At 34.4% G+C, this 13963-nt stretch overlaps 7 protein-coding genes and 7 pseudogenes across 14 annotated transcripts, besides 3 other annotated features; 6 read left to right on the forward strand and 8 right to left on the reverse strand.

Annotated features, from left to right (window-relative positions):
• Positions 1-11996: part of a mobile genetic element that runs on past the window's edge.
• On the forward strand, positions 25-653 carry TVAGG3_1073370 (annotated as a pseudogene). The gene has a single exon. A coding segment is annotated over exon 1 (629 nt).
• TVAGG3_1073380 lies at positions 785-1646 on the forward strand (annotated as a pseudogene). Its single transcript has one exon. A coding segment is annotated over exon 1 (862 nt).
• Positions 2109-2474, reverse strand: TVAGG3_1073390 (uncharacterized protein; the record flags this gene model as incomplete). The annotated part of the gene is made up of 1 exon (XM_051256454.1): positions 2109-2474. The coding sequence occupies one exon, from the start codon at positions 2472-2474 to the stop codon at positions 2109-2111; it is 366 nt and encodes a 121-aa protein (XP_051076331.1).
• On the forward strand, positions 3015-3880 carry TVAGG3_1073400 (annotated as a pseudogene). The gene has a single exon. A coding segment is annotated over exon 1 (866 nt).
• Positions 4633-5222, forward strand: TVAGG3_1073410 (annotated as a pseudogene). The gene has a single exon. A coding segment is annotated over exon 1 (590 nt).
• On the forward strand, positions 5450-6021 carry TVAGG3_1073420 (annotated as a pseudogene). The gene has a single exon. A coding segment is annotated over exon 1 (572 nt).
• TVAGG3_1073430 (protein of unknown function, DUF4106 family) lies at positions 6667-6951 on the reverse strand (the record flags this gene model as incomplete). The annotated part of the gene is made up of 1 exon (XM_051256455.1): positions 6667-6951. The coding sequence occupies one exon, from the start codon at positions 6949-6951 to the stop codon at positions 6667-6669; it is 285 nt and encodes a 94-aa protein (XP_051076332.1).
• Positions 7579-8025, forward strand: TVAGG3_1073440 (uncharacterized protein; the record flags this gene model as incomplete). Its single annotated transcript, XM_051256456.1, has 1 exon — positions 7579-8025. The coding sequence occupies one exon, from the start codon at positions 7579-7581 to the stop codon at positions 8023-8025; it is 447 nt and encodes a 148-aa protein (XP_051076333.1).
• On the reverse strand, positions 8042-8431 carry TVAGG3_1073450 (protein of unknown function, DUF4108 family; the record flags this gene model as incomplete). Its single annotated transcript, XM_051256457.1, has 1 exon — positions 8042-8431. The coding sequence occupies one exon, from the start codon at positions 8429-8431 to the stop codon at positions 8042-8044; it is 390 nt and encodes a 129-aa protein (XP_051076334.1).
• On the reverse strand, positions 8500-8850 carry TVAGG3_1073460 (Poxvirus D5 protein-like family; the record flags this gene model as incomplete). The annotated part of the gene is made up of 1 exon (XM_051256458.1): positions 8500-8850. One exon carries the CDS (start codon positions 8848-8850, stop codon positions 8500-8502), a length of 351 nt encoding a protein of 116 aa, XP_051076335.1.
• On the reverse strand, positions 9197-10163 carry TVAGG3_1073470 (annotated as a pseudogene). Its single transcript has one exon. A coding segment is annotated over exon 1 (967 nt).
• On the reverse strand, positions 10573-11109 carry TVAGG3_1073480 (protein of unknown function, DUF4106 family; the record flags this gene model as incomplete). The annotated part of the gene is made up of 1 exon (XM_051256459.1): positions 10573-11109. The coding sequence occupies one exon, from the start codon at positions 11107-11109 to the stop codon at positions 10573-10575; it is 537 nt and encodes a 178-aa protein (XP_051076336.1).
• Positions 11997-13285: a mobile genetic element.
• On the reverse strand, positions 12077-13194 carry TVAGG3_1073500 (annotated as a pseudogene). Its single transcript has one exon. A coding segment is annotated over exon 1 (1118 nt).
• Positions 13259-13285: a terminal%2Cinverted (terminal inverted repeat of Mariner transposon ID:TVAGG3_1073490).
• Positions 13286-13627: 342 nt separating this feature from the next.
• TVAGG3_1073510 (uncharacterized protein) lies at positions 13628-13725 on the reverse strand (the record flags this gene model as incomplete). Its single annotated transcript, XM_051256460.1, has 1 exon — positions 13628-13725. A coding segment is annotated over one exon (98 nt), but the record flags the coding sequence as incomplete, so codon positions are not given.
• Positions 13726-13963: the final 238 nt, after the last annotated feature.

The raw sequence follows: 13963 nt of genomic DNA on the forward strand, positions 1-13963 counted from the left end.
TTTATAGAAATGCCCCCATATAGAATGGACAGAAGGTCTGCTAGAATAAAAGCAGAGTTAGAAAGATATGGTTGGAAAGTTTCGAAGAAGTTTAAATATAGGAAGGGAAGACCCATAAAAGTCTATGACAAACTGGCTGGTCTGACCTATGAGATGGACTTGGAAACAGCACGCGCAAATTATCCAAACAGACTTGAGAGGTTAGAAGAAGAACGTCTTATGGACATGCCTTTCGATGTTAGTGAGCCTCAAGTTGAAGGACACGACGGCTTTGCCAGATTCTACTGGAAACATGACGAACAATTGCATCCTTTGAGAAGGAAAAAAGGGAAGGGTGAAGACAAACATGCTCCCATGGAAAGAACAAGATATGCATATGAGAAGTATCGTGAAGTTAGAAGTCAAATTACATCTGGTCGAACCTTTACAGTAAACTTTGACGAAGGAAAGAACAAAGAAGGCTTCATGGGTGTACTTGCTGCAATTCAAGATGGAAATAAGAAAGGATACAATCTCAGACTAACCGTAACAGATTTGGACGGTCATATATACTATGCACATGGCAATGAACAAACAGCTGCAAAACTTCTTGACGCTTTCAAGACTACAAAGAGAGAACAAATGTTTGACTCCGACTCAGACATTTTGAATGCAATTGAAGGAATTGCAAGTGTCAAGTTCGAATGGTACCAACCTAACCCTCAAGCAGTCAGACAACATGTTTGTTAGATGAGAAATATGAAGTAAAAACGTTTTTTAAACCATATATTTTTACATATATTAAATGCTTCAGGTTGAAAAACAAAGAACAAAAGTAGCAGATACAAAACCGTTAGACTATATCTTTACAAATGCTGGTAGGACTATTTCAGATGAAGAAATTTCATCCAGTTCATACAGGTTTGACTATCCAATTCGTTGGCTTCAAAGTCCTTCAGATGCAAAGGCAATAGGATTTAGAAGAGTTTTGTTTTCAAATAGAACTAACGCGTTTATGTTCGCAGTATATTTTCATGGGCAGTATAAAGGTTCTGATGGTCTTATAGACAAATTTGATGAAATGAGGATCTTTACAGTTCGTTCAGACGAAAGTCTTGAGAAAACTCTAAATGACTTTCAAACTCAAATGAACAAATACTATTGGGAATTTCAAGAAAAATACGACTCTTTACTAAATGGAACATACTATCTGAAACTAGAATATGACAAGATGAACTCAACCGTTTCATTTCAAAAGATTGAAATTAACCCTCCAAGAGATACAGAGTTTTTATTTTGGAAAGTAGACACAACGTTCTTGGGCACAATTTCTTCGGTTACTAAACCAGAACGAACCATTACCACCAGATGGTCCATTTAAATTTATACTTCCACCAGCAGATTTGACAGTTTATAGAAACGTGTTTGACCCTCAAAATGTTATGTGTCATGCAAGTTTCAGTTCAAGCAACAATAGTTTTCTATGTATTGGTAAGGACGTTTATGACTTTGCTTCTAAATTCTACGAACCACCTAGTAACAGTTTCTCTGACTTTCAAGTTTGGTTCACAACAAATGGTGTGCAACATATAATACCATTGTACTATGACTTTTATCTCGAATTGTCTTTCATATACAACTACGGAAAAGTGCTGAAAAAGTATTGAAAAATATATTTTAGGTGAAGTGGTGAGATCTCACCTCTTTTCTCACCTGTTTTTTCACCCGTTGAATTTTCATGAATTTCCTTAAGATAGAAAAAAAGTGAGTTAAAATGAGATGTTTACTGAGGGGGTCCCTCGGTCCCTCGGTCCCTCGGTCAACTAACATCTTTTTGAAAATGGTGACAACATGACATTTTGACAACAGTCGGGAAAATGTCAAGACTTCTTCATCGTAACGAGTGTAAATGAACCAAAAATATATTTTAGGTGAAGAGGTGAGATCTCACCTGTTTTCTCACCTCTTTTCTAACATGGTCTAAAACTCTCGAAAATCATGAAATTTACACCAAAAATATAATTTAGGTGAAGAGGTGAGATCTCACCTCTTTTCTCACCTCTTTTCTCACCCGTTGAATTTTCATGAATTTCCTTAAGATAGAAAAAAAGTGAGTTAAAATGAGATGTTTACTGAACTGGTTGGATGTCGCCTTCTGTAGTTATGTAGAATGGTTGACCAGAGAAGTGTAAGAGTCCTCGGAGAATTTGGTTCATTCTTGGGAAAGGGTTCTCTCTGTTTGGAAGTAGTATCCATGGGCGCTTTGCAAAGAACTTGAGAAGAGCTTCTTTCTTCATCTCCTTTATGTCGTCGTAGGCTGTCCCGTCTGGTATTTGAATTGGAATTCCAGTCGAAGTCTCGAGATTCAAGGCACCTCTTCCAGACAACCAGAAGCCGAGGGACTTGTTGGCTTTGTCCTTGCCCAAGTACTGCTTAACAACTTCATTTATCTCTATAAGGTAAATTGCCTCATCTAATGGCTCGATGTTGTCCATTGTTCTGTTTCAGAACAATACTTGTTCTGTTTCAGAACTAGTCTTGTACTGTTTCAGAACAATATTTGTACTGTTTCAGAACAATACTTGTTCTGTTTCAGAACAATATTTGTTCTGATTCAGAACAATATTTCCCGTCAAAGCTCTCAATTTGTGAGAAAAATTTTCTGTTTCAGAACAATATTTGTTCTGAATCAGAACAATATTTGTACTGTTTCAGAACAATATTTGTACTGTTTCAGAACAATATTTGTACTGTTTCAGAACAATATTTGTACTGTTTCAGAACAATATTTGTACTGTTTCAGAACAATATTTGTACTGTTTCAGAACAATATTTGTACTGTTTCAGAACAATGTCCGACGTACCACCAAAAAATATATTTTATGTTAGAATGTTAGATCTAACATGTTTTCTAACATTTTTTCTAACATCGTAGAAAACTCTTGAAATTTCATGAATTTTGACACTTTCACAAAAAACATAAAAAATAAAGTTAGTTTTTTTAAAAAAATATTTTTTATTTTTATTGTAAGAACATGTTAGCAACAACTTCACCAAACTCTTTAGTCATGAACCCAACATCTATGTTAGTAGAGATGAAAAGCTTCATTCCTTCTTCATATACTTTCGAAACAGAAATCCAGAAGATAAAGCAAGAACTTCTCCAAGGAGATTTAGACTGTTGTGCAAAAGATGAAACAAATGAACAATATCTTTACGAAATGGAGGATATTATTGACCATTTGCCTAAACTTCCTGAAATACAACAACAAAAGCTTACTATTCCTGAATTCGATGAAATTGAAGTCAGACCAACCGACTCAGTAGAAATAAAGAAGTTCATACGTAAGGTAAACTATGAGTTTCTAGGATTTCATTGCAACCACAAAGTCATGGACAAAGACTGCGACATGGTATATAAGAACATCTCTGACATATATAAATCTGGGGAGTTTAAGACCTACGACAACTTTGTTTCGTTAGTTGCTGAATGTGTATGGCAGATAAGAGATAAAGATAGAAGATGTAAAGTATGGAACGAACAGATAAGACCCGCTATGTTTGAGATGAAGAGAGCAATTGACGCTTTAGTTGTTTTAGCAGGACAAATTTCAATGTACAATGCTAAAATGAACCCACAATGTTCTAAATGTAAAGCAGCAATGAGGAAATATAACTACTCCGTCAAAGAGATAGAACGTATGCGAAACGACTATGCAGACTTAAAGACAGAAGCAGAGAAGCCAGCAGAAGATAAAATGGACATGTTAGAATTTCTGAACAAAAACTATCCAACAGCAGAAGATTTCCTTCTATCTGACGTCAAGAAGAAATATAAAGAAACTTTCGGCATAGTTAAAACTTTTGACATACTGACAGAAGAAATAGAAGCTACGAAATTGTTTAGGATTTCAAATATACATCGTACAATTCATGTAAAACGCTTGTGAAAAAAACAGGTGAGAAAAGAGGTGAGAAAACAGGTGAGATCTCACCTCTTCACCTAAAATATATTTTTATTGAATTCTGTATAAAATTTCATGAGTTTTGTGTGTTTTAGACCATGTTAGAAAAGAGGTGAGAAAACAGGTGAGATCTCACCTTCTAACATAAAATATATTTTTGTCTGATTTACACTCATTTCGATGAAGTCATGACAAAACATTTACACTCATTTCGATGAAATCATGACAAAACATATACGAAGAAGTTTATTTCCTGGACTGTTGTCAAAATGTCATGTTGTCACCATTTTCAAAAAGATGTTAGTTGACCGAGGGACCGAGGGACCGAGGGACCTGGTGACCCTCATGAAAATTCAAGAGGTGAAAAAAGAGGTGAGAAAAGAGGTGAGATCTAACCATCTACCCTAAAATATATTTTTGCCGAAAAAATGACCAAATTTCATTATATAACTGTTATTTTTTTACGAAGAGAACTTTAACACTTCGTAAAAAAATCCCTGAAATCATATCTTTTATACATGAAAATCGTAAAAAATTGCGATTTAGATTTTTTTTGGTCTTGCATAAAACTCATGAAAATCGTGAAAAAATGACCAAATTTCATGAATTTCCTTAAGATACAAAATAGAAAAAATAAAGTTAGTTTTTTAAAAAATATTTTTTTTATTTTGTATGTAAGAAACAGAAAATGACAAACATTGAGTTTGAAACAGTTAGAAAGATAGACAATGACACCAAAGTGGTTCGAATAGGTGATTTAAACGTAAGATACTCAAAGAAATACAAGAAATATTCTTTGTCAGACATTATATCTCCATCTGGAAAGAAAACATCCCACGACTGGGTTAAAAATGCTTCTAGTCAGAAAATTTTGACAAGAAATCCTGAGCTTATGATATCAGTAGCATTTCATGGAACAAGAGCATATCTTATAGACAAAAGTCTTATACCAATAGTTTTGTTATGGTTAGACCCAGTTGTTGGATATAACTTCATAACATATGGTTCATTCGATACTGAACGTTGCAGTGAGGGCTTACTTTACATCGTTCAGAAACCGAAGGACTTCAACACAAAAAGATATAAGATAGGAAGAACATATAATATAACTAAAAGATATGACAGTATAGTCAATAGAGTTAAGGTTGTGTTTGTTAACGATATGAGAGCTGCTGAAACAGAACTACTTGAAAAGTTTGAGAAAATGTATGGTGCTCCCACGAAAGGTAAAGAAACGTTTGAAGTAGATGAGATAGGTAAAGCTATAAAATTATTTGACGAAGTTGCTGAAAAATACATGTAAAGCGTTTATTTTTGGTCTTTTGTGAAAGTCAGGAAATAACGCTAATTTTTAAAAAAATATTTTTTTTATTTTGTATGTAAGAACAGATATGACAACAACAGAGAACACAACAACTGCTATCGTTCATGAAGCTATAAATGAAGAATATGAGTACATACAGTATAACAAACAGTTACGTCTCATTCGTTCGGTCAAAGACGATATGTACCAAATGCAAAGTATTTTGACAGCATGTTTTGCACCAGATACTAAACACGCAGACGACTGGTTCAGAAACCAAAGCACACAAGAACTTTTGAGTGAAATTTCTCTAGACCGACTTTTTTCGGTCTTGCATAAAACACATGAAAATCGTAAAAATTTGCCAATAAATTTAAGAGGCTGGTATGTTCATAGACTTTTAGTAAATGCTGTTGCAATATGGGCTTCTCCTCGTTATGCATGGCATGTTTACAAACTTCTTGACGAAATTCATAGACAAGAACGTGAAGAGCTAGAGAACAAGCTTGAAGCAAAAGACAAAAGCCTTCAGAAAAGAATACCACGTTCGGTACCAAAAGGAAAGGAAAAGAACTATAAGTATATGATTTATACTGAAGAGATGGAAAATGAAGAAGACAGAGATATGGTTATGTTGCATTTAGTCAGAAGAAACAACAAAAGCTTTTACGACCTTGCTAAGATTTACAAATCTGACAGAAATTGGTTCTATCGCGAAAACTTACCGATTTCAATGACCCCAAATGAAGATGTGAAACAAATAGTTCAAGATACGTTACCTCAAACACACTATGATATTAAAGGTTGTACAATACTTACATTCAAAGAAGATTTGCCGCTACTGAAAGAAAAAATAACAGAGTATTTTGACAACTTCAAACAAGTAGAGTAGATGAACCATTTATTTTTCAAGCTTGACTTCAGATGGCTCAGGTAGCTCTATAAGGTAAATTGTCTTGTCAAATCCTTCTGGCATTCCAAGTTCTTCCTTCCGACATTCCAAGTCCTTCCTTCCGACATTCCAAGTTCTTCCTTCCGACATTCCAAGTTCTTCCTTCCAACTGGAAAAAAATTTCCCGACAACTGGAAAAAAATTTCCCGACAACTGGAAAAAAATTTCCCGACAACTGGAAAAAAATTTCCTGTTGTTCGTCCGTAAACCATTCAAATTTTCGAAAATTGAGAACTTTTTGGTCGAACGACAGAAAAAATTTTTCCTTCAGACAGGAAAAAAATTTCCCGACAACTGGAAAAAAATTTCCCGACAACTGGAAAAGTTTTTCCTTCCAACAGGAAAAGTTCTTCCTTCCGACAGGACACAAACGAATGTCCGACGTACCACCAACCGAGTCCATTCCAAAGCCAGAAGAACCGAAAGCTGCAGAACCACAACAGACTAAGACCAAACACTTACATTTTTTACGCTTGACTTTTTACAATTTGAACTTTGTTTGCGTAGATGTGAATTCTGAAAGAAGTATGAGGGTCTTGTATGACTTTGTACTTCTCCCATAGTTCATGTCTGTCAAACTTACCTGCCATGGACTCTTTCATAAGTTCCATGAAATCGTCTTCGGACAATCCGGGGAAAAGTACAATGTCAGTAAGTATTCTCTTTACATCCTTACTTAAACTCTTGGCTGTCTGTACACAAATGACAACTGAGATGTTAAAGTGTCTGAGCTTCTTAAGAATTCGACACATGTCTTGTTCTCTGTTCTTTAACAAAGGATGAGAAGCAAAGTCATCTAAGATAAGAAGACATCTATGAGGGTACGTTTTCCAATCGTAAGATTGCAATTTCTTCGAAATGTATTCTATCTCTTTCTGTTTGTTTCTGAAGTGTTTCTTCTCTAATATTCTCTGCATTTCCTCATTTGGGTCTTTAAACTTCGAATTTATATACTCATTTATAGCATTGTACTTCAAAACTCTTCTTTGGTACTTCTTTATCCAATCTAACAACTCAGAGTCTTTTATACATACTAACTTAGACTTCTTTATAATATCTTTGAACGAATTGACGGTTTGGTCAAATTGACCAGAAGTACTACAAATGACAACTAACTCATAGAATGGGTTCTTCTCATCTAGTTCTTGTTGTTGTGCAGCCATTTTAAGATAAGTGAAAGTCTTACCCGACCCAGGCGGTGCAATTAGACCTGTTATACCATTCTGAGCAAATAAGAACTTGTCATGTATGGGTTTTATCTGAGCATTTTCCAACTTCCTCTTGTTCTTGTTTAAAACATTCTCAAATTTTTTGTCAATGTCAGCAAACTTTTTTTCTAACATATTTTTAGAAAAATTAAAATTTTTATCTTTTAGAAAATGTCTAGCGATTTCGCTATCTATATTCGAGACAAGCTTTTCGACAGCAAAACATCTGTCGACCATAAAATCTTACATAGTGTAAACAAGAAAGGTGAATTTGTTCTAAAGTTCTGTTTCTGGGAATATGACAAGAACCATAAAACATTAAGCAGAGAAGTCTTAAAATTTGTCAATGACAGACTTGTTGACAGAGATGACGCCTCTTGGAGAGATGAAGTCCAACAAAACTTCTTAGAATGCAAAGAAGACACATGCACTGTTCTTGAAGATGAAATAGAAAACAGAATAGAAGAGCTATTAAAGGACAAAGAACTTTTACAAAAATATGGTTCTGAGAAGTTTGACATAACTCCACCAGAAAAGAAGAAGAGAGAAAAGAAAGAAAAGAAAGTAGAAGAAGAGAAGAAAGAACCAGTTCCAGAGAAAAAGAAATTTGACATGTAAAAATAAAATTTTATTTTTAGAACATTTCTGGGTCAATGTCAATGTTCTCTTCCTCTTTAGGAGCAAACACTGGCTTAGACTCTAAAATCTTTTTACCCAATTTACCTTGAACTTCTACAACTTTAGACTCATAATATTCATAGTCGTCTGCTTTCTTTGGTTCATAAGGTATAACAAGTTTGTATGCTTTGCCTTCTTCGAGTTTTGAGAACCTTCTGTCAAAACTTTCTTTGACTGCTAACAAACCTTCTATGTCTAAGTCTTCAAATTTCGCACCATTTTTAGTCACAATAGCAAACTTAACTGGTTCGATGTTCCAAACTTTGCTGAATGAAGACTTTTCAAAATGGTAGAAGTAAACATTCAAATATGTGAATGGGTCTAGTTCTTCTTTAAGTCCTGACATGTACTTGTTTACTGAGATGAATTTTGTCATCTTTTCTATCGGATAAAAAAAATATTTTTTTTTAAAATTTACTCAGAAAAATTTTTCTTTGTATATACACCATTCTGAACATCTAAAAGACTTTTGACATTTGCCAAGAATGTTCGTTTAGACGCTGTCATATAACCATACTCTTGACAATATTGTTTATACGAATCGTACAATGACCTTTCATCTAAACACTCAAAGTCAGTTTCATCTATGAACAGTTCATATACACTCTTGTTTGCTTCTAACAATGTTTGTCTCTCTTCGGTATGTGGAATTTGTCTTGGATTGAACTTTGAAATATCTAATGTCATGAAATATGAGAACAAGTGGTTGTAAAAGTCAGATGTCAAAGTTTCTGCTAAGTCGTCAAAATATTCTGTATCTTGCATATGAGCTTCTGACGTTCTGACAACTACATATCTTCTGTCAGAACTTTCTAACTTCATCGGAACAGCATTGTTTGAAACCATAATGAAATTTGCAACATTTTCACAAACTCTTTGGTCTTTATATTTTCTTTCAACAACTCCAACTTTGTCTGTTATAAGACTCTTCAAAGCATCTGAGTTAAAACTTTTGTTGTATCTATACTTTGAAGTTCATTGCAAACTATAAGTTTCATATTCTCTATTGAAGAGTTAAATTTACCGCAGATGTTTTCTAAGTTTGTCATATTAGGGTTCGAATAACCTTCTAACAGTTTGCATAAGATATCTGTAAAGAAAGTGTTCTTACCAGTTCCTTGTTTTCCAATTATAATGAGAGCAGTTTCATTCTTAGCACTTGGATGTTGTAAGATGTTTGCAAACCAACATAAGATATACTCATAAACCTTTTCGTTTCCATTGCATATAATTTCTTTGACATGGTCTAACCAAGCTTCTATAATATTTCTTTCCATTCTACTTGTTCGTATTTATATCCAGTGAAGATAGAATAGAAGTTTGGAGAAGGTGTATAGAACTTTATACCTCGAACTGAAAAATCTTCTAACTTTGACAATAAGATATCCCAAGCATCTAACATCTTCATGCCAACTTGTACGACTTTTATTTTCTTAAGTTTCTGTTTACATTCTTGTTCTGAAACTATTGTTGCTCTTGGTTTGTTAAAGACAACATCCCATTCTTTCATAACATAACATTCTGGGGCAGAGTCGACATAAATGACTAAACGTTTCAAATTCTCGACTGCTTTGTTATAGTCTCTAAATGGACACATATTTCTGAATGCTTGGAAGTCATAAAAATCTGAAACATCTATTCTGTACATTTTTATAAAAATAAAAAAAATATTTTTTTTTATTCTTGAGCTATTTGTTGCATTTGTTGTTCTTGACTATTTGTTGTTCTTGAGCTATTTGTTGTTGAAGTTGTTCTTGTAATACAATACTTTCACCAGTTGCATCTTCCAATTCGAAACTTTCTGCCGTCATTGACAAATACATAGGACATAAAAGTTTTACAGGAACAAAGTTTGCGTCAACTAAGGTTAAGTTTATGTTTGCTAAAGTGTTTGAGTTTACTAAAGCTGAAAACTCTGCATTCGAATGAACAATAGGCAAACCAGCAGAGAATGTGTTATTTATACGCATAAGTATCTTTTGGTCATAGTAGTTTCTGTCGACATTCGAATAACACTTTGAACCTAAGTTTGAAACAATATATAAAATAGGTGTACTTAAAGTCAATGGAACAGACATTCCTTGTATGACACCTTTTCCTGTTATAGGAAACTGTTGGTAGTAAAAACCAGATATAAGTTTTGTATTATAGCTCATATTGTTTATAGTAAACTCAGTCGGACATCCAAACATAATGAAACCTGCTCTAGTTGCAGCACATGTTACACTCGTCCTTAAAGTATTAAATAAGTCAACAAAACCTGTTGGTGGTATATCTGAGTAAGTATCTTCAAAGGAGTATTTTTTACCATTCACAACAATAAAATCTTCTGGTGTCAAAAGAGCAAAACAGGCTTTAGTCGTCATTGTGTTTAAGGTTAGTTTACAATATCGTCCTTGAGGACTTTGTAAGTTTGTTGTTATAGAATTATATGACTCAGGGTTTTTAGTCGTAATAGTATAAACCATTGTGTCTTCTGCCATTTACTTAGCAAATAAATTTTAATGAAATGTTGTGGTCGTCAAATATTTTTATAACGTCTGGGAAACTATATTTTAAGTTCAACGTTTCACCTCCTTTCATAACGTATATCTTGTCAATGACATTATATGAAACACCACAGCAACTAATGTCGGGTTCTATTTCTTTGATGTTTATATCGTCTGCCTCTGTCAAAAGTTTCAATAGTTCTTTCAAAACTTCATGAGGTGCAATGACATATGAGTTCACTTTTACAGGGTTGTGTTCGACCAAGTTTAACATTATACCTAAAGCTTGACAAATCTTCTCCTGAGTTTGAAGTTTGTCTTTCAGTTGTTGGTAGTCATTTCGAATATCTGCAACAGAACTTAAGTCTCTGCTAACTTCAGGGTATGTTGGTTGTTCTTTTACAGGAACAATTGTTATACCATCTTGGTCTTCGTATGGTTTCCCCACTTCAACATCTCTGTCTTTGACATTGACAATAACACTTTGACTGTTTGTTTGAGTTGGTGAATTTAACTTCACATCTGCCACCGCCATTAAACCTTTTGAAACACTCACGCTTCTATTTTTCGGAAATGACATTTTACTTAGAATAAAAAGATGGACGTATTCGAGTATCTCTTCGAATTGAAGCAGAACAAAGTTTACACACACAAACAATACAAATACATTGACAGAATAGTTCTTTATACAAACAATGGAAAATGTTATAGAATAGCAGTCTTTGCTGAACCAAAATATTTCCATAAAGCAAAGAAAGTTGGTATAACTGAAATGGTGAAAGTTCTTGAAGCAGACAAAAATATAACAACAAAACTGACCGATATTTCTAAAGGTAAGTTTATAATACAATTTTATGTCAAAACTGGCGTACTGTCAATATTTGACGGAGAGAAGTCAGTTCAAGAACAACTTACTGACCTGCTGCCAAAATCTGCTCGATGGAAGCTGTCGTTATGCCAATCTGAGGAGCCCCAGCAGGTTTCATCGAACGAATCTTCAAAAGAGCATCTTCCGTGAAAAGTGCTATTGGTTTTGTAAACTTCTTTGCTTTCAATTCATCTGGACCGTCTCTGTCACCAGTATATTGTATTTGAACTGTACCAACAGTTGAAATACCACCCATAAAGTCTTCTGAGTCAGCAAATGGAATGCCAAGCCAAAAGTTTGAACGGTCTCCATTTGTATATTGAGTTTTTTGACCTCCTGTATGAGTCCATACTTTCACATATGGCATAATAGAACTTTGCATTTCAGGGTTAATGGTTGTTGTGAAGTTGTTGTTAAAGTTCATAGCATCTAATGTCAAGTTGTATGACCTCATATCCTCAACTGTAGAATATTCTTCTCTTGGATAATATTTGCCATCTATGTTTATATGATATTTAATACCGGGGTTGTAGAAACAAGAATAGTCATTTATATAGGGTGTCCAAAGGTGTGTTTAGCACAAACCTGAATACTGCGAATAGAAATAAACAAGTTACATATATATAAAGTTTATTTAAATATAATCACCATTGGATTCAATCACGCGTTCGCAGCGATCGATCCAGGCTTCAAAGACACGCTTTAAATCATCATAAGAAAATTGCTCAAATTGCTCTCTTACAAAATTTTCAAGATCATCTGGACTCGCGAATTCGCGTCCTTCAGCTCTCTTTTTTAGCGTGCCGAATAAATAAAAGTCAGAGGGTGCAATATCAGGTGAATAAATTGGGTTTGGAACAACTTTGACATTGTTTTCCACCAAGTAATTCATTACCTTATGACTTTTGTGAACTCTTGAATTATCAAAATGAATTGCAAACTTTTGTTTTGTTGTTTGGATTTCTCAAACTCATCAGAATTGATAATTTGAGTAAGAACATTGTCAATTAGATACTGAGCATTCCATCGTATTAGGTTTTTGAAGAATATCAATTGCGATGATGTCATTCACGCCAAAAACCGACAACATCATCATTGGTGTGTCAATTTTTTTCTTCGGGAATGTTTGCGGATTTTCATCCTTCGGGATCCACATGATTTTGGCTTCTGTTGCATATTGAAACCAAGACTCGTCCCTGTTACTAAAAAGCGAAACTTCTTGGATTGATACGCACCCATATAGAGGGAGCTCTTTCGAAGATTGGACTCTAGATTTTTTTGAACTGAATTAAGGTTGTGCGGAACCCAACGTGTATACGCTAGTTTGTAGTTCAAATAATTGTGCAGATAATAACTGACTGTTGTACGTGGTATCTTTGTCATCTCCTCTATCCTTCTGAGTGATGCTCTTGGTTTCATCTAGCGCTTGAAGAATTGCTTTGATTTTTCTTTGATCCGGCGATTTTTTGTCAATTTTTATGATGGGCGCCTTTTTGTTCATGAAGTGATACATCCTAACATGATACGTTACAGTGAATAGCTAGGAGCATCCATACCGAAGCATTTTACCAATGTCTCGTAGATTTTTTACAGTCTTTGCATTTTTTTGCAAGAGCGAGGATGTTTTCTTTATGATTCATTAAAAAAATGAAAAAAATCCCGCCAAAATTTCCACGCGAAACCGCCTCTTGTCTCAAAATTCATTTTATATCCCGGCATGGCGCCAAAATACAACATACTCATCATATACATATATTCATATTTTTATTATATATTTATAAATCAGCATATATTCCTTTAATAGTTCATATAGAGCGCTGTGCTAAACGCACCTTTGGACACCTATAGTTCGTCTGAAAAGAACAAACATAGTATCTGCATGTTTCATTGCAGTTGTTAAAGCAATATCTGTTTCTTGCACCTGGGTCAGCACTTTGGTTTCCAACTTCACCTGCAAAGTCTTTGACAGATATTGGTGTATAGTGAACATAATGGAACTGCAATATATTTGGCAGCTAAAGCATTTGAAATATCTGGGTCCAACATATAGACTGCAAGTCTGCTTTCTATTCTCTTGCATTCAAACTTTTCGCATGTGAACTTAACTGGGTCCAAGCAGTATTGTTGTCTGCTGTTCCTGAGAAGTAGTAGTTTACTTCATTGTTGAAGTTTGAGAAACCAAAGTCTAGTCAACTTTGTCTTTGCACCATTTTCCAAATGGTATGCTGGCAGCTCCACCAGCTGTATCTGTAAGAGTGAATGGGTCTTGTGTTGGTGCAATGACTAAGTTATTTTTGCTTGGAGTAAGTTCGATAGAAATTTTTCCTGCCCAGTTTGGCAAGTATCTTAAAAACCTGAAGATGAGGAAAGATGACAAAGGAACTCTAAGTTTCTTTTCAGTTTTACTTTGGTTACTTGCTGCTGCAGTTTGTCCAGAAAGGTCAACATAAACTCCTGGAACGTTAGGTCAGTTTTCCTTAATTTTCTAATAGTTGCAATATGGTATGTCTTGTATCTCTAG

Source organism: Trichomonas vaginalis (genome assembly GCF_026262505.1).
Source record: "Trichomonas vaginalis G3 chromosome Unknown ctg_99, whole genome shotgun sequence".
Classification (NCBI taxonomy): domain Eukaryota; phylum Parabasalia; order Trichomonadida; family Trichomonadidae; genus Trichomonas; species Trichomonas vaginalis.